Source organism: Pleurodeles waltl, chromosome 9 (assembly GCF_031143425.1).
Source record: "Pleurodeles waltl isolate 20211129_DDA chromosome 9, aPleWal1.hap1.20221129, whole genome shotgun sequence".
Classification (NCBI taxonomy): Eukaryota; Metazoa; Chordata; class Amphibia; order Caudata; family Salamandridae; genus Pleurodeles; species Pleurodeles waltl.
This window is the reverse complement of record NC_090448.1, coordinates 1,090,132,105-1,090,151,024: the sequence shown is the minus strand read 5'-3', so window position 1 is coordinate 1,090,151,024 and position 18,920 is coordinate 1,090,132,105. Positions and strand designations below refer to the sequence as shown.

General features: G+C 45.7%; 1 protein-coding gene across 1 annotated transcript in view; it reads left to right on the top strand.

Annotated features, from left to right (window-relative positions):
- The window catches only part of SPTBN5 (spectrin beta, non-erythrocytic 5), a 1,780,873-nt gene that overhangs the window by 172,817 nt on the left and 1,589,136 nt on the right, over positions 1-18,920 (top strand). Inside the window, exon 11 of the mRNA XM_069208774.1 lies at positions 350-550. Within this exon, the coding sequence (XP_069064875.1) occupies positions 350-550 (201 nt within the window). The remainder of the gene's footprint in view (positions 1-349; positions 551-18,920) is intronic.

The following is an 18,920-nucleotide window of genomic DNA, read 5'->3' as shown; positions in this document are numbered from 1 at the left end:
GTCATTGAGAAGAGAAACATGACTTTCCAGCAAGTGTGGTAAATCCTCTCTACATGGCATCTCTTTAGTACACCTGACACTGCTTTTATTTTGTAAGTGTAACAAATTATGTTGGGTCTTTTAGGGAGATTTTTGTACTTCAGGAAACAAAAGGTTCACAGGTTATGAAATGTGTATTTGTATGTGTTCTATGCTGTACATAAAAAACAATACTAAATTAACATCATATCCTTAAATCTTTTTGTACATTGGACTTACATTTTGGTTGTGTTTCAGAGTGGGGAAGAAGTTACTCCATTTCCATGTAAGCAGGAATTATTTTTTTGATCCTCTGATATTTCTCCTGTAGGCTCTTGAGGCAGAGTGCAACTCTCACCGAACAATATGCGAGAATGTGGTGAAACAGGGCCAAGACCTGTGCCGTAGGGATGTTTCCAATGAGGGTGAAATCCAGAAGCTGACTAATAGTATCCAGAAGAAATGGCAGCTGTTACAAGATGAGGTGGCTAATCGCAAAACTCTTCTACACGTAGCAGCGCTAATAATGCAGGTATGCAAATAGAAATTTTGGACTAAAACTAAATTTATAATCACTTGCAAAAATATCTGAGAACTGTTCTCTGAGGGTCAGTATAAGTAAATGCTGCACGTACAATGCATAGTGTAACATCGACCATTACACTTCCTGTCATGCAAAAAGCCACCACTTCTCCAGGGGTCTAGATCATCTCAAGGTCTTGGGGAGTTGTGAGAAAGCAGCCTAATTCAAATATAAAGACCCCTCACCAAATGATGACAACGGGTACCATTTTCCATTGCACAAATGATCCCATGACATCCCTTCTTGCGCTGCTCTTTTGAGTTGTTACAGTAATTGCAAAAATTGGTGGTGAAGGACCACACATTTCATCCATTTTAGCATATTTTGAGTGAGTGATGCGCTACAGTATTAATATGATTTTGCATCACATTATAGAAAGTTTATGTCAGGGTTCCACAACAAAAGCCTGAGGGTAATGCTAAAACTAGAACAACACTGTTATTATATGGTATGATGTACCTTTCCTACTAGAAACCTAAATGCAGGGCTTAGTTCTATGAATCAGTGTTTTTATCGCATTGGGGTTATTAGCTCAGAATATAGTGCAAAGCTTAACTTAGTGCTGGAAAAGAGAAATTTCCTCTTTTCTTTGATGGAATTCTGCAATAAGAGTTGGCAGATTACTTCATGCTGGCATGAGATAGCCTTTCAAATCCTGCACTTCCTTTTTATCGTATTGACATCAGTTTTTAAATATAATTAGTGCAAAGGGTTTCAAAAATCCAACTTATGTTGGGAAATGAAAGAATAGTTCTACAAATGTGGTGCTTTGTCAGCAAGGAGTGGTCTGGAAACCATAATTGCCAAATTGCTGAAAGCAGCAGAGGTGGTGTAAGATCGGCATCAGGAATAGAACCTCTGTCTGTTTCATGGAGGTGCATGTCCTGAGCTGCAGAGGTAGGTTCACTCGTGACAAGCAACAAATAAACTCATCATGTGAGTTCTGATATCCAGACACACTGACATACAAACACATTTTTTCATGCAAAGAATCTCATACTTATCCTTGACACAAAGACCTTATGGTGCTCTTCAGTGCCTTGGACGATGAACTGGACTTGGATGTGTTAGGTCACCAGCCATTTTTATTGAGTATTAGCATGGATACATTACTTTTATTTCGCTCTATTTTTGTATATTTGATCATGAATTGTATGATTTTATTTCAAATATGTTCGAAGTTAACTGGAGATAAGTAGGATGCTTTTTTGAAGCAACCCAAAGCATTTGAAATTAAAACTGAAAAATATTGAAAATGTTTTTGTGTCTTTGCACATTGGACAAGTCTTTCACATTCTGTGATGCAGTGCAATTTGTTACTTTTCAGCACTGAAAGTTTTACTAATTTACTAGTTGCAAAATAGCACAATGGTAGGTTGTTTCTAGAAATATACCTTTAAAGGTTTAGTGGCTAAAAGTTGGGTCTGGATTACAAAAAACCCAGTGTTGACTCACTCAAACATTTTAAAACAATAAGAGAAAATGTATCCTGAATAATGAAAACTAGACTGTTAATTTAAGGGGGATAATGGTTATGGACTTCATGTGACCTTTGCTAAGCTCCAGCAAAGCACAATCTGTCAGTTGTTGAGGTTTTATTAATTTTTATGAAAGATAAACCATTCAAAGTAGGTAGGCTGTGCTTTAGTGCAAATATTTCTTATGTTTGAAAATAGCCAGATGTTCAGTCGAGAGGGTGTGAGCATTAGATTGCAGAGTTTCTGCATTGCAGGTGACTAAGCACATACATTTCACTAGTTGACTTGGTTGGGAGACCTATAAGTATCATCATGGCATTTTGCAGATCTTGAAGGTATCAGGAGTCGAACTGACCAGTTTAGATAAGGAGATGGTGCATCATAGGAAACAAGGACTTTTCAGCAAGGTGATGAGTTAACACAACTGTCATAAACAGCTGGATAAGAAGAGCTATCACTCTAAAATATTGGGTAAGGAAAGTAAAGTCTTGAAAGAGAAAATATAAAAGGTGAAGTACATAGAGGAGATGTGTCTAAGTGGTTGGGAATGGAGCATACATGCTCTAATGTAACCAGTGATTTGGTACTAGAAGACATAATAAAACTTCTTGTACAGAGGGATGTGAATAGCTTAATTAAAGCAGCGGTTGAAAGGTCATAGGTAAAAGTTGAAGGGGGAATGCCTCAGCTGAGGCTATTGATCACTTTTGGATGAAAAAGGGAGGGAAGAAAGTTAAAGCATGTTAGAGATGGAAAGTGTTTGACTAATATTAATATGATTTTAATGAATTAAGGTAAGAGATAAACCAGTGCAGTGAAAGGGCACGGTCACTGCACATTGAAAAGAAGGATGTCCTAGAGGGCACTCAAAGAAATAGTTCCCTTAGCGGCATAAAATAACTCGTGCAGCAAACAAAGTAAGTTCAGAACCACCCATGGCCATACAGTAAGTCCATCACCACCCATGGCCATACAGTAAGCCCAGCACCACCCATGGCCACTTACAGCCACTGAAACACCTTCCCATAGACAATAATGAAGGTAGAGACTTAAAGTATTACCCCACCGGAAATAATGTTAAATTAACACCTTTTATTTAAGAAAAATAATATATATATATATATATATGTATATATATATATATATTTTGTTAGACCTGGCATCCTTGGTGTGGTTTCCAATGTCCCATTTTGCCTCTGTATTTTTGACTGTGTGTTGGACTTCGCTTTTGCTGGTTTTGGTACTCTGGGCACTTTACCACTGCCGACTAGTGCTAAAGTGCAAGTGCTCTCTGTGTAAACTGTATTGCTATTTGGCTTATCCACGATTGGCATATTTGATTTACTAGTAAGTCCCTAGTAAAGTGCACTAGAGGTGCCCAGGGCCTGTAAATCAAATGCTACTAGTGGACCTGCAGCACTGATTGTGCCACTCACATGAGTAGCCCTGTAAACATGTCTCAGACCTGCCAATGGAGTGTCTGCAGTTTTAAACTGCCAATTCGACCTGGCAAGTGCACCCATTTGCCAGGCCCAAACCTTCCCTTTTACTACATGTAAGTCACCTCTAAGGTAGGCCCTAGGTAGCCACATGGGCAGGGTGCAGTGTATTTAAAAGGTATATTGGTGTGTTTTACATGTTCTGGTGGTGAAATACTGCCAAATTTGTTTTTCACTAATGCAAGGCCTATTCCTCTCATAGGTTAACATGGGGACTGCCTTTAAATATCTTCTAAGTGCAGTTTCCCATTAGGAGCAGATAGTGATTTGGAGTTTGGGACCTCTGTACTCACAATTAAAAAATACATCTTTTGGTAAAGTTGTTTTTTAGATTGTCAGTTTGAAAATGCCACTTTTAGAAAGTGGACATTTTCCTGCTTAACCATTCTGTGCTCTGTGCCTCTGCCTGACTGTGGAATCCAAGGTTGGGTCGACTGACAGTTGGGCTGTGTGTAAATTCCCCCCAGACAGTGACCCCAAGGGAGATGGGTAGTGTCCTGCATATCCTGAGGAGTCTCATGGGCTGGAGTGGGAAGGGAGGAGCTGACACCTTCACCTGAAAGGCCTGTGTCTGTTCTCACACTATGCAGTCTCCAACACCCTGGTGTGTGTCTGGGGCCAGGCCTGGGCAAGGCAGGATCTTGTCATCAACAGAGACTTTCTTTGAAGTTTGCCTACTTCAAAGGCAGAACAGGGTATAAGTAGTGGACCCAAAATCAGAGACTTGTAGAACACTTCTGGATCAAGAGGAATCTCTACCACGGTGAAGAGCTGAAGAGCTGGAGGAGTACTGCCCCTTTGAGGCGTGTGCTTTGCTGGGTTGACCTGCATTTGCTGCTTCTGCCTTAGATAGGGCAAATACTTGACTTTGCTGTGTATCCTGTTTGTGAAGTTTCTCCAAGGGCTTGGACTGTATTTGCCTCCTGTTAAGAAGTCTCAGGGGCAGCAAGGACTTCACCTACAAGCCTCTGCGTTCACTTGCTGTGGACTCAAACTTGCCAGGTGGTGCCTACTCCAGTTTCTGGGCCCCTGGGAGTGAAAGTTGATGAAAAATAAAGTGCAATTACATTGGACGACATTGGACTGGTGCTGCTGCTTGACGCCGCCTGCAACTGAAGCCGTGGTCCCCGATGGAATGCGATAACCCGACCAACATCGCAGGCCGGATGCCACAGCACTCGCTGACAGCCCATGACCTCTTGAGATCGGGGTGTTGTATCACCGATGTTCATGCCACCTCACTCTGCCGCTGCGCTTGCAGCCCCGTGGCGTGACCGCGACCCTGTGAGGTCACCCCATCACATCTTGACCTGCCTTACATCGACCCCGCTGAAAGTGTAAGGAACCAACGCCTCATACCGACGCCACCTCATCTCCATTGCTCTACAGCAAGGACCCGACACCTCACACCGACGCCTCAGCTTCTCTGCTCCACAGCACCAGATTCAGCAGTGCCTCGTTCCCCGACTCCGTGCACCGGATTGTTTCCTCACTTTCACAAGGTACTGTACCTGAGGGTCCATGTGACTCTGTGAATGGTGCCATTGGCGTTGCATTGTCAGGAACGACTCTGTCATGACACTGTGATAAAACCAAATTGCAGCATTTGTGTTTCTAAGTGCAATATTCAAGTTTAATCTTTAAAAATTCATAACTTTGCTTGTTTATGTTGTATTTTTGTCATTTTGGTCTTGTTTTAGTCAGATAAGTAGTGGCTATTCTTCCAAAGTAGTCTAGAGTGAGTTTGTGGTGTTGTCACTGTGTTACTGTGAGTGTATGTACAAATACTTTACACATTGCCTCTGAGATAAGCCTGACTGCTTGTGCCAAGCTACCACGAGGGTGAGCAGGGTTTATCCAAGGTGTGTATATCCATTACCCTGAATAGAGTGATGGTCCCTGCTTGGACCGAGTGCAAACTGACTGCCAACCAGAGATCCCATTTCTAATATATGTACAATTATTTTAATGTTAAAAAATTACATATAAATTATTTAAAAAATACAATTTTTTCAAAATAATTTAATGACCTTTTTTTTAATTTAAAAATAGATGTAACCTTTCTTTTTTTTAAATAATTAATAAATGAAATTAACTTTATCCATGCCTTTTAGTAACTTTCAATACATAATGAATAAATAAAAATGTTTTACTTTTGGTGGTTTAATTATATTAAACACCTTAAAAAATAGCTTTCATTTAATATAATGTACTTAAATGTATTAAAAAATGTAACTTAAACTGTGTTATTAGTGCAGTAACTTTTTTTTCAATTCTACAATGAAGATACATATATAAAAATATTTAACATTAAAAATTAACAAATAACTTTTTTTAAACTATAATACATTTTTAACAATTTTCCTATATTTTACCATAGAGAGATCTCCCCCCCCCCCAATTGAGGCAGTCTCTATCAAGTGTTTGAAACATCAAGTACAGTTGTAATGTTACTACTAGGAGTAACTTTACAGTCATGTTTGATGTTTTTACTGACTCCAACTCCTAATTCAGGGAATAGGGGCATGTAGATGTACACTTTCGAGTAACTTTTCTCTCATAAATAGTGAATAGTCAAAAGTGTTAAATTTACTCAAAAGTGAAAGAGTAATTTTACATGTATAGATTTACTCACATGGAAAGTTTCCTTTTTGAAAACTCCTCATAGGAGAGAGCCACTTGATAAATTTGAGACAATTGAAGAGGCTTTCATTCTATGGAAATTTAAATAGGAAATCAGTTAATCCTTTGAGAGATATTTCACAAGATGGAAATTAGTTGGTCAACTTATATTTAAAGAATGTTTAGGTCACTGTCCAAGTAGCTCAGGAGAGCCAGGTATATTTACAGTTTGAGTGGAAGGAATGCAAGTATGAGTATCAGACTGAAGGTATGCTTCTCCAGTACTGCATCTTTCATAGATTCAAATGCATGAATCATTCCCCGTCATCAAAATGGGAGTCCTGTGATATCATCAAATAGCAGTATAGAGAAACTTTACGTAGAAAACAATGCGAAAGTTCATTCAATTTCACAGTGTATTTACATCATTAGAAAAGACCCGTAGTACAGCCAATCAGGAGACAATGCCCTTTAGAACTCTCACCACAGAAGCTTCAGTCTCTCAGATTTTCTACTGTACGTTGTGTGAAGGGAGTCTCCCTGAGCTCTGCTCAATTTTCTTAATTTCAGCTTCCGAAAGCATCAAGATGTCTGATACTTCAGAGAAAGTACGCTTTAGATCTATCAAATCTTGTGAGAAAAAGAGACTATGGCCCTTATTATGACCCTGGTGGTCGTCGGTAATATGGTGGAAAGTTCTCCCAACAGGCTGGCAGTACTTTTCACCATATAATGACATATGAAGCCAAACCGCCAATGTACCACACTGACCGCCACAGCGGTAACAGCAGCCTGGAGATTGATATCTCCAGCCCGGTGGCCGTCACTGTACCGCCTGTGGGATAATGACCCCGCCTACCGCCATGGTTTCCTTGGCTTCCTACCGCCATGAAAACCATGGTGGTAGGCACTATCAGTGACAGGGAATCCCTTCCCTGTCACTGATAGAGGTCTACCCCATCCCACACCCCTCTCCAGATACCTCCCAACCCCCCCTCCAAACCCCCCTACTTTCACGCCCCCCTTCACACACACACACGCATACACATACCCATTCCCACATGCATCCACGCATGCATGCATCCATTCACACACACATCCGCACACACTTACATACATATATGCAGACACGCATTCTCAGAACACAACATACACACACTCACACCTCCATACATGCACACACATTCAACACGAAACACGCACCCGCAAACACGCATGCACATTCACTCACACACACACAACACCCCCTCCCCTGTTGGAGCACTCACTTACCTGTGTTCAGGGAGTCCTCCGGCAGGAGACGGGATGGGGTGCTGCTGCGTCCGCCAGCAGAACACCGCCAGGCCGTATTATGAGTCATAATACGGCTAGCCGCGGTCTACTGGCGTGGTGCTGCTGGTGGCAGCAACGCCACCTTACTGCCATTCGCCGGCATGGCCACAGCCGGATTTCCGCCAATCTTCTGGCTGAAATACGGCTGTGGTCATAATATGGCGGATGGCTGGTAGCCGCGGGGATGGTCTTTTGGCTGCCGTCGCTGTGGCGCTAAGCGTTTTTTACTGCCAATATCATAATTAGGGCCTATATGTGGATGACCCCCATAAAGACTGCCTCTAGTACCTTTATCCTCAGCACAAAGTAAAGAATTGAAAGATATATCGTACCTTTTCTTCAAAGACACTAAAAGACAGGGAGGCAAGACTTCTTGTGGGTCCAAAAGATCAAGTCACAGAAAGATACATCTTCAGGTGAGGAAAGCAACACCTATGCTAAGTCTCACAAGAGGGAATGGTCCCATGACCAGGGTACCTCTGAGGTAACCAGAGAGGCCCAAAAGACTTCCCATCATGGGTCTCTGAAAGACAGTGATAAAAAGGAGAAAGCATCAAAATTCTCCTCAAAAACTGCTTCCTCGTGGTGGGGGGCGGAGTCAAGATGGCACCGAGAGCGGACGCTCCTTGAAGAGCTCTGTCCCGGCCTCCGTGAGCAAATCAGAAGATCACATATTTATGCACCCCGGTCTAACCCGGGGCCGAAGGAGAGTCCACCGGGCTGTTCACCCAAGGGAGTGTGGCTGAAAGCGGCTCAAAGCGGCCGCGGGAGAAAAAACGGAGCGCTCCCCGGAGACTGTGAGGCCCAAGCGGCGGCCAGCTTGGGGCGTCTGGAAAGTAGGCCTCAGTGTGGAAACAGGCCAGAAGGACTGGAAAGGGCCCTGCGTACGGCGGACAGCTGGCTGTGACAGAGGCAGCTGGAGGTGTCCGGATGGCACAGAGTTGCTGATGGATGGGTTCCCGGGAGTGCTGGTGAGAATTTAGATGTCCTCTGACCTTACGAGGAAGCACATATAGTGAAAATTACAACAGAGGAGACTGCTGGAGCCTCCTCCCCCTTGGCAAGACCCTCCCCCCATTCTTGGGTGTGGGGGTAGGAGCGGGCACAAGAGGCTGCATGGTGAGGAGGGTGCTCCCTGTGGAGAACAAGTGGAGTGCAGATGGGTAGACCCCGAATGCGCCAGCGAGTTCGCGCTGGAGTGGGGGGTGCTGAGAGGGCCCCCTGGGGGAGAGAGATGACAGTACGGCAGGGCCTCCAAACATGAGGTGCGAGTGGCCAAAGCGATACCCCATGGAGCCAGATAGGCTCCTCAGCAGAGACCCAAATACATTGCCAGAGAGAGGTGATTGGCAGGACTCTTGGGGCCTCATTTCTAGATGGCAAGAGGTAAGGAGCCCAAGCTGCCTGACAGGGCAAAATGGATTGCTTTATGAAAGTGGTGAACCGGCATCTGATCCCCTGGCGGCTCCAGACAATGCTGCTCTTCTAACTGTGATACAGGCCTCTAGAGAGGCCCTGGAGTAGCGAGTGGGGGAAGTGCACTCGGAGGTCTCCCTTCTGAGACAGGACCGGCGAAATGTGGCAGAACAAGTAATGACAGCGGAGACAAGGGTTTCAGATTTCCAGGACACTGTCTGAGACCTGCAGAAGGAGATGTCAGAGACCAGGGTGCTAAATAATGATATCATGTGGTGGCTGGAGAATGCTGAAAATCGGGCTCGGAGGAACAATCTACGATTTGTAGGATTTGCGGAAGGAATTGAAGGGACAGCTATGATCCGGTTTCTAGACACATGGCTCTGAAGAGTACTCCCGTCTGAGAAGTTCTCCCCATGTTTTGTGATTGAGCGGGCTCATAGATCGCTGGGGGGAAGCCCCCTCCAGGGGCACCCCCCTGACCATTGATTGCCTGCTTTCTAAATTATCAGGACCGCAACATGATTTTAATGGAGGTATGCAGAATGGGAGTGGTCCGATATGACAATGCTAAGATCCTGGTATTTTCCGGACTATACCAGAGAAGTCCAGAGACAACGTCACACCTTTGACTCAGTGAACGCCAAGCTATGCAGTCTTCAACTGCAGTACACGCTCCTCTTTCAGGCCAAGCTGAAGGTCCTATTTCAGGGGAGAGCGCACTTCTTCAGTCTCGGAGGAGGCCTGGGGGTGGCTGGAGGAGTGATCTCGGCTCTCCGGGAAGGGGAGTGGAGGAGCTGATGATGGGCCTAGGAAAAAGGAGGGAGCGAGACCAAAGGAGTGGTCTCTCCCCAGACGCAGGGGACGAAGAGACGTGGAAGGGATACACCGTGGCGGATACCCCAGCGGAACACAGGGAGAACAGATTTATCTGACTCCGAGAGGAACCATAGTGCGGGTATCCAAAAGAGAGACAGAAGGGAGGACATCGATTCTGCTACACCAGAGAGCTGTTTGGGACCAGATAAGGAGTCTCCGCCTCGATTGATAAAGGCCATTAACAGTTTAGAGATTGACAAAGTGCCCCCGGGGCCAGAGATACCGGAGAAGCAGCACTGTGAGAGGAGGCAGGAGGAGTATGGACTGGCTTCTTCCACCCCCCCACCCTAGTTTGATAGAGAGCTCCCATATGGATATTGGGAGTATTTGAGGGGGCAAAAAGCTTCTGCCTGCTGTGTGCTTAACTGAGGGGTCCTCGCATCTACAGTGAGTGATTCCCCTTTAACCTAGTTCTTAGTTTGACAGTTGGGGGAAGGTAGGTAGGGGGGCTACAGACCTCTTCACTCCTATTGAGTTGGAGTATTGGGTTGATACCCACAGGGGTCTGTGGGAGGTGGGGAGGGGGGTAGGAAGATGTTTTATTCATGGGGGACCGCATTGGTATCTCCAAGGTGGGAGATGTGATGGACGGGGCGATATTATGCCCTTTGCATCCCTCCGGGTCAAAAACGAGCTTAGTAGAACACAATGGGGGTTATTCTAACTTTGGAGGAGGTGTTAATCCGTCCCAAAAGTGACGGAAAAGTGACGGATTTACCACCAGCCGTATTACGAGTCCATTATATCCTATGGAACTCGTAATACGGCTGGTGGTATATCCGTCACTTTACCGTCACTTTTGGGACGGATTAACACTCCTCCAAAGTTAGAATAACCCCCAATATTTCCACTATACACAATTGCGTCATGCATGGAGGGCAGAGGGTCTCCCGGGAGAAGGAATACCTGACTAAGCCCCATTAGAAAGGTCGACTAATGATGGAAGGCTTGGTCACCAAAGCGACGTCATTAACATATAAGACCATAAACAATAACATGCCGAACCCACTTCTGAAACTGCGTAGGTGATGGGAGGCTGAGCTGGGGGAACTCAAATACATAGATTGGGAGGCGGCACTGAGGTTTCCAAGGGAGATGGCTCTCCGGTCGAGACTCAGACTAATTCAATTCAAAATTCTGCACAGGATATATTATGATGGAAAACGCTTACATATAATGGGAAGAGCGCAGCAACCAAATTGTCTTCAATGTAGAGGAAATATTGGAACCTTCTTATATACACTGTGGGATTGCTCTGTGATGCAAGACTATTGGATAGAGATGGTGTGGGAGATGGGAGGGGTGCTTTTGGCGCAGATCCCGGTTGACCCCAAATTTATTATATTGGGAATACCTAAAGATATTGATCTGCCCGAAGGAAGCTTCTACTCTGTGTACTTGGGTTGGTGGTGGCCGAGAGGGATATTGCCCGCCTCTGGGGCTCCGAGACTTCTCCCACTGTGGACATATGGAGAAGAGAATGGATGGGTTAATGATGGGAGAGAAGGTGACTTATACAAATAGAGGATGCCCATGGAAGTTTCAGAAGGTGTGGGGGATTGGATGACATATTACTCCCTTGATGTGTAGCAGCCTGTTGAGCAATGACCTGTGGAACATTGGGAGGACCATATACTATCACATACTGGATGGTCTTGGGAGCATGATGTGGGTAGGGAAGGAAGGGAACTTGAAACTGCTTGAGTTAATAGTGGGTTTATGTGTCTGGGGATGGTTTGAAGGGGAGGGTGTGGATTGTTAGTTATTTTTGCATTATTCTGGAGCTTTGACGATATACTACTATGGAATGCTTAGCTGTTGAATACCAAATAAAAATATATATTTTTTAAAACTGTTTCCTCTGAGCCTACTACTCCATCTCTGAAGTCATCAAGCCATCTGCATACTTCTTCTGAACCGTCGACAAACTCAGAAATCCATATAAAGACACCGTCAAGGAGCTCTTCCCCATCAACGACACTGTCATTGACGACCACAGCAGCAACAGTAACAACTGTCTCATTGATGAGACCTTCAACAACAACGACGACTTCTGCCATCAACAATCCTATCCTGTTGACAAAGATCTTGTTGATGAAGACTCTGACACTGCCGTCAACAAGGTAATCGTCGACGAGACCATCGACGTCGACACCACTGCCGACAAGACCCTCGTCGTCACCACCATTGTTGACAAAACTATCGTCGACGGCACCACAGTCTACAAAACCAGTATGTCCATACCACCACTGTAAGGAGTTGGCTCTGTACATACTATCTCAAAGTAAGAGAAAGTGTGCACAGAGTCCAAGGGTTCCCCTTAGAGATAAGATAGTGGCAAAATTAGATAATTCTAATGCTCTATTTTGTGGTAGTGTGGCCGAGCAGTCGGCTTATCAAAGGGTAGTGTTAAGCACTTGTTGTAAACACACACAGGCAATAAATGAGAAACACACACTCAAAGACTTAACCCCAGGCCAATAGTTTTTATATAGAAAAATATATTTTCTTAATTTATTTTTAGAACCACAAGTTAAGGATTAGAAGTAAATACATACAATGTAAGGTACTCCACACAGGTAAGTTAGGAACTTTGAATTAGAGCAATAACATATACAGTGTTTGTTGAAATGGCAATAAACTATTTTAAAAGTAGACAGTGCAAAAATCAACAGTCCCTGGGGGAGGTAAGTATTGGTTAGATTGTGAGGTAAGTAAGACACTTACAAGTCTCAGTTCCTGGGCATAGGCAGCCCACCAATGGGGGTTCAAGGCAACCCCAAAGTTACCACACCAGCAGCTCAGGGACGGTCAGGTGCAGAGGTCAAAGAGGAGCCCAAAACACATAGGCGCCTATGGAGAACAGGGGTGCTCCGGTTCCAGTCTGCCAGCAGGTAAGTACCTGCGTCCTCAGAGGGCAGACCAGGGGGGTTTTGTAGAGCACTGGGGGGACACAAGTAGGCGCACAAAACACGCCCTCAGCGGCACAGAGGCGGCCGGGTGCAGTGTGCAAAGCAGGCATCGGGTTTTGTATAGGATTCAGTGGAGGGACCCAGGGGTCACTCTAGCAGTGCAGGCAGGGCACAGGGGGGCTTCTCTGGCCAGCCACCAACTGGGCTAGGCAGAGGGTTGCCTGGGGGCCACTCCTGCACTGAGGTTCGCTTCCTTCTGGTCCTGAGGGCTGTGGGTGCAGTGCATGGTCCAGGCGTTGGGTCCCTTGTTACAGGCAGTCGCGGTCAGGGGGAGACTCTGGATACTCTCTGCATGCGCCGCTGTGGAGGTCCAAGGGAGTCGTCTTGGGCTACACACGAGGTCACAGTCGCATAGGAGTCCTCCCTGTGGTGTTGGTTCTCTAGATCTCAAGCCAGGGGCGTCATGTGCAGAGGGTGTAGTCTCACGGTTCCGGCGGGATGAGTAAAGTCCTTAGAAGTCGCAGAAAAGTTGCAATATTGTTGCTGTTTGTTGAGCAGAGCCGCTGCTCACGGGAGTTTCTTGGTCCATAGGTTCAAGGCAGTCCTCTGAGGCTTCAGACGTCGCAGGTCCCTTTTGGATGCGTCACTGTTGCAGTTTTTCGAGTCAGGAGACAGGCCGGTAGGGCTGGGGCCAAAGCAGTTCTCGTCTTCCGTCTCCCTGCAGGGCTTTCAGGTCAGCAGTCTTTCTTCTTGTTTCAGGTTGCAGGAATCTGATTTCCTGGGTTATTGGGTGCCCCTAAATACTAAATGTAGGGATGTGCTTAGGACTGGGGGGGCAGTAGCCAATGGAAACTGTCCTGGAAGGTGGCTACACCCTCTTTGTGCCTCCTCCCTGAGGGGAGGGGGTCACATCCCTAATCCTATTGGGGGAATCCTCCAAACTTAAGATGGAGGATTTCTAAAGGCAGAGGTCACCTCAGCTCAGGACACCTTAGGGGCTGTCCTGACTGGTAGGTGACTCCTCCTTGTTTTTCTCATTATCTCCTCCAGCCTTGCCGCCAAAAGTGGGAGCAGTGGCCAAAGGGGCGGGCATCTCCACTAGCTGGGATGCCCTGTGGTGCTGAAACAAAAGGGGTGAGCCTTTGAGGCTCACTGCCAGGTGTTACAGTTACTGCAGGGGGAGGTGAGAAGCACCTCCACCCAGTACAGGCTTTGTTCCTGGCCACAGAGTGACAAAGGCGCTCTCCCCATGTGGCCAGCAACTCATCTGTTTGTGGCAGGCTGGCAGAAACTGGTCAGCCTAACACCAGACGTCGGATTGGTATTCAGGGGGCATCTCTAAGATGCCCTCTGGGTGCATTTTACAATAAATTCCACACTGGCATCAGTGTGCATTTATTGTGCTGAGAAGTTTGATACCAAACTTCCAAGATTTCAGTGTAGCCATTATGGAACTGTATTTTCGTTATTTTCATTATGTTCGTATTTGACAAACTCCCAGACCATATACTCTTATGGCTACCCTGCAATACCAATGCCTAAGGTTTTGCTTAGACACTGTATAGGCATATTGCTTATGCACATATGCCCTCCCCTGTGGTATCGTGCACCCTGCCTTAGGGCTGTAAGGCCTGCTAGTGTGGTGACTTACCTATGCCACAGGCAGTGTGAGGTTGGCATGGCACTCTGAGGGGAGTGCCATGTTGAATTAGTCATTTTCTCCCCACCAGCACACACAAGCTGTGAGGCAGTGTGCATGTGCTGAGTGAGGGGTCCCCAGGGTGGCATAACACATGCTTCAGCCCTTAGAGACCTTCCCTGACATCAGGGCGCTTAGTACCAGGTGCACCATTTACAAGGGACTTATCTGAATGCCAGGGCTGTGCCAATTGTGGAAGCAAAGGTACAGTTTAGGGAAAGAACACTGGTGCTGGGGCCTTGTTAGCAGGGTCCCAGCACACTTTTAATCATAACTTGGCATCAGCAAAAGGCAAAAAGTCAGGGGGTAACCATGCCAAGGAGGCATTTCCTTAAAATCATCATCAATGACGACCATGCCATTGACACATCACTATATTCCCTTACATTATTACATTCCGCATGCCACATACCGATAGCCACCCTATCATGACTATCCAGAACATCCACATACACAAGGGGAAGTGCAAGTACCTTTTCTGTTGGTACAAGATCTACATGCTATGCTGCAGGACGTTTTCCAGAACCCTCACAGGATCCACCATCTCATCCACCAACGGCCTCGGTGATGCTAATGCCTATTCTTCTAGTGCTCTACCAATGATGCCAAGAATGATGGCGGCATCTTCTATTGCAGTGCCGCCAAGTGATGATCCAACCGCATCTTACGATGACAGGGAAGAGAGTGAGATACAGGACACCCATCCACCACATGATGAATGGGATGACTACCTCATTCCCACTCTGTTGTCTCCGGCACCGCATCCCTTAGAGTCCCCTCCTGAGGACATCGGGGTTTCCACAAGTTGATGGAAATAGCTGCAGCAAAGTTTGACTTGCCTGTTTTGGTGAAACTGTCAGATTACTTCCTTTATTACTTCAAGGAACAGGCATAAAAGTCTTTTTGGGCTATCCCAATAATTAATCATAGAAGGTCTCAAGCTGATGTGAACTCCAGCAACTGTGGTGGCAGTGATTCTATGCATTGACAAAAAATATAAGGCCTCTGAGGATTTTCCCACCTGTCTCACAGGACATCCCAAAGCAGATTTGGGGGTTTCACAAGCGGCGCAGCGGCCCTCCAAGAATCCTTCTACCCCGATTTCTGTTCCACCTGACAGAGAGGGCAGGTTCATAGATAAAACCGGGAAGCTTTCTACAGTATGTCTGCCATTACATTTCGTGCGGTCAATTCTTTAGCCATCATAGGCAGATGTGGTCAGATATCGGCGCCTTGATGGATCTCATGCCTGAAGACAGGAAGTTGGAAGCACGGAAAATACTGCAAGAAGGGGAGTGCACATCCTCTGAAATAATAGACTGTGCAGTGGATATCACTTCCACTGGCTCCTGAAAATTGGCTGGAGCAGCTGTGTTACGGAGGCAGAACTGGCTAAAATCTACATCCTTTAGGCCAGAAGTACAATAAAAAATCTTCGACTTGGCATATGATAGTGAGACACTATTTGGGAAGCACATTGATGACACCCTACTGACTATCAAAACTGATACAGACACTGCAAAATCATTGGGCACATTGCAGTTCTGTAAATGTCCCTTTCAAGGAGCATGCAGTAGGGGCTTTAATACCCACAGAGGAGTTTACCAGTGTTACCATCAGTGCCAGCCCTTTCAATCCCAGTATAAGGCTGCTTATCAACAGCAACGTACCGTCTGCCACCATCAGCGGCCCTCACAAGGCAGATAGCAACATAAACAGCACACCCAGGCCAGGGACGTCACTCATAAACAATGACCTCAACCAGGTGCCAGTTAAAATCACTTTACCTCATCCCGTGGGTGCGAACATCTTGAACCATCTTCACCAATGGCGGGATATAACTACAGACAGGTGGGTACTAGATCTGGTCACCTACGGTCATACCCTAGAGATTATACAGAGACCGTCAAACATGCCACCAAAAGGTGCGTCTCCCCCTCATATTAGCTTATTGCAGAAAGCAGCCCTCTTCATGCTCGCCAAGAGAGCAATAGAGCGGGTACCATTCAACCAGAATGGCACAGATATTTGCTCTTGTTTTTCCTCATAAGAAAGAAATCAGGAGAGTGGAGACCCATTCTGGACCTCAGAAAGCTAAAAAACATTCTCTGAAAATAATCATTCTGCATGGTCACTCTTAACGGACATCCTGCATCTCCTGAACCATGGGTATTATATGACAACTCTAGAATTGCATGATTCATGTTTCCACATTCTCATACACCCCAAACATTGCAAATACCTTCTCTTCACTTTAGCTAGCACCCATTACCAGTTCAAAGTCCTTCCATTCCACCTCAAATCAGCACCCTACATTTTTAGCACATGCCTCGCCCCAGTTGCAGCCGTCCTCAGGAAACACGGTCACCAGGAATTCCCCAACCTGGGTGACTGGCTGATAAAAGCTCAAACACCTATTCAAGCGTACAAAGTGACAAATGGATTGTATTACACTGTTTCACAAATTGGAACTTACACTAAAACTTCAAAAGTCATCTACTATTCCACTACAAAAGATAAAATTTCTAGGCTCCATCTTAGATACCAGAGAGGACAAGGCGTTTCTTTCCCTAGAAAGGCAGCAAAAAGTGAATCAACTGAGATTCATGGTTTCCAGCAAAAAGTCTCCTTCATTGCATCTGTACAAGTCATTGCTAGGGATGATATCCTCTGCAATAAACCTTGTCCCCTTTGCATTGCAAGAGGAGCTACAAAACCAATGGATCCAGTTAGAAGGGTCATTCACCAACCTCATCAAAATAACTCCAAGAATGGTTCAAGCTTTGGAGTTGTGGTCTCACACTCCTCACATCTCCAAAGGCCTCACGTTTTTGCCATTCATACCAGACTTCACCATAACAACAGATGCCTTCCTGGAACGTTCGGGCGGACATCTCCAAGACATTCACATCGAAGGGAAATGGTCTACCTTCCAAAGGTCCATGCATTTTAACCACCTGGAACTTAAGGTCAGCTTTCTCACTCTCCAGCCCTTCTTACCTCACATACAAGGATCTTCAGTGCTACTTCGTATAGACAATACAACCAGCATGCACTAGATAAATAAACAAGGAGGTACAAGGTTTCTGGCACTCTACCAGGAAGCCCAGGACTTATGGTATTGGCTAATAACACACAACATCACTCTGAAGACATGGCATGTAGCAGAAGCAAGCAATACTTAGGTGGACACGCTCAGCAGGTCCCTAGAGAGCTGCCATGAATGGGAGCTGAACCAAAAAGAATATTTTTCAACTTTGGGGCAACCAAAGCTAGACCTCTTCGCCACAAACGAGACCAACAAATGCTGCTTCTTCACCAGTTGGCACCCACTCCCAGGATCATCGGGGAATGCCTTTTTCTCCAGTATTGGATCTTTCATAGATTCACATGCTTGAATCATCCCCGTCGTCAAGGTGGGAGCCTCATGGTAACTTCAAATACATATAGCAGTAAACATTACACACTAGGCCCTAATGGCCCAAATCGACTCTTATACAGCCTATCCATGTCCTTTAATAAAAAGACCCAAACTTGAGGCACAGCCAATCAGGCATCAACACCTTCTAGAATACTCCCAACAGATTTTCTATCCAAGTCGTGTGAAAGGGAGTCTCCCTCAGCTCTGCTCAGTTTATCTTTCTGACAGGATTTTTTCTCTCAGAAAACCCAGTTTTCAAGTGACAATATGTCTCAAAAAACTAAGAAGGGTAGTTTCAGAGACTGTGGCAGTTGTGGGAAGAAGAGACTACATGTGGATGATCCCCACAAGAAGTGCATCTACTGCCTGCTTCCAGACCACAAGGTGAGAGACTGTAAGATCTGTTGCACCTTCAGTCAGAAAACCCTCAAGGACCGTGAGGATAGACTTTTGTTGTGGCTACAAAGACAGAAACCCATGGAGAACCCATCCTCAGATGAGAGTGAAACATCATCTCATACTTCTCACTCCTTAAAAAGATCTGGAGAGAAAGAAAGACTGCCTGAAGAGCCACTGAAGAAAGTGGCTAAGAAGTTGAAATATGCAGCTGTGGAGAAACATAGGCCCCAATAGTCTGCTACGTCGGGGTCAGAGACCCATCCAAAACTCTTGAAAAAGGTTTGCTCAGAGCCTACTACGCCTGTGGGGAAAAAGGCACCCACTAAAAGTGCTTCCCTTTCCCTGTCGCAAGCAAGTAAGACTCTCCTCAGAGGCTGCCAAAAAAGCCCCGGCGTCGACGGCATCGACGATCACAGCGACAACTGTGACGTCGACATTTACAATGCCGGTGTGTCCGATGATATTTACACTAAAACTGAATTGTTGCCGGCAATGTTGGACATTTCATCTGCGCACTCGTCGGCGATGATACCATCTTCTAGAGAGTTAGGAGTGCAGCAGGATTCCACCGTCAATGCCTGTAACACCATCCAGGCAGTACAGCCAGAGGACGCCTCTACAAACTCCTATGACCAGTCACCCGGGAACGCCACACAGAAGCG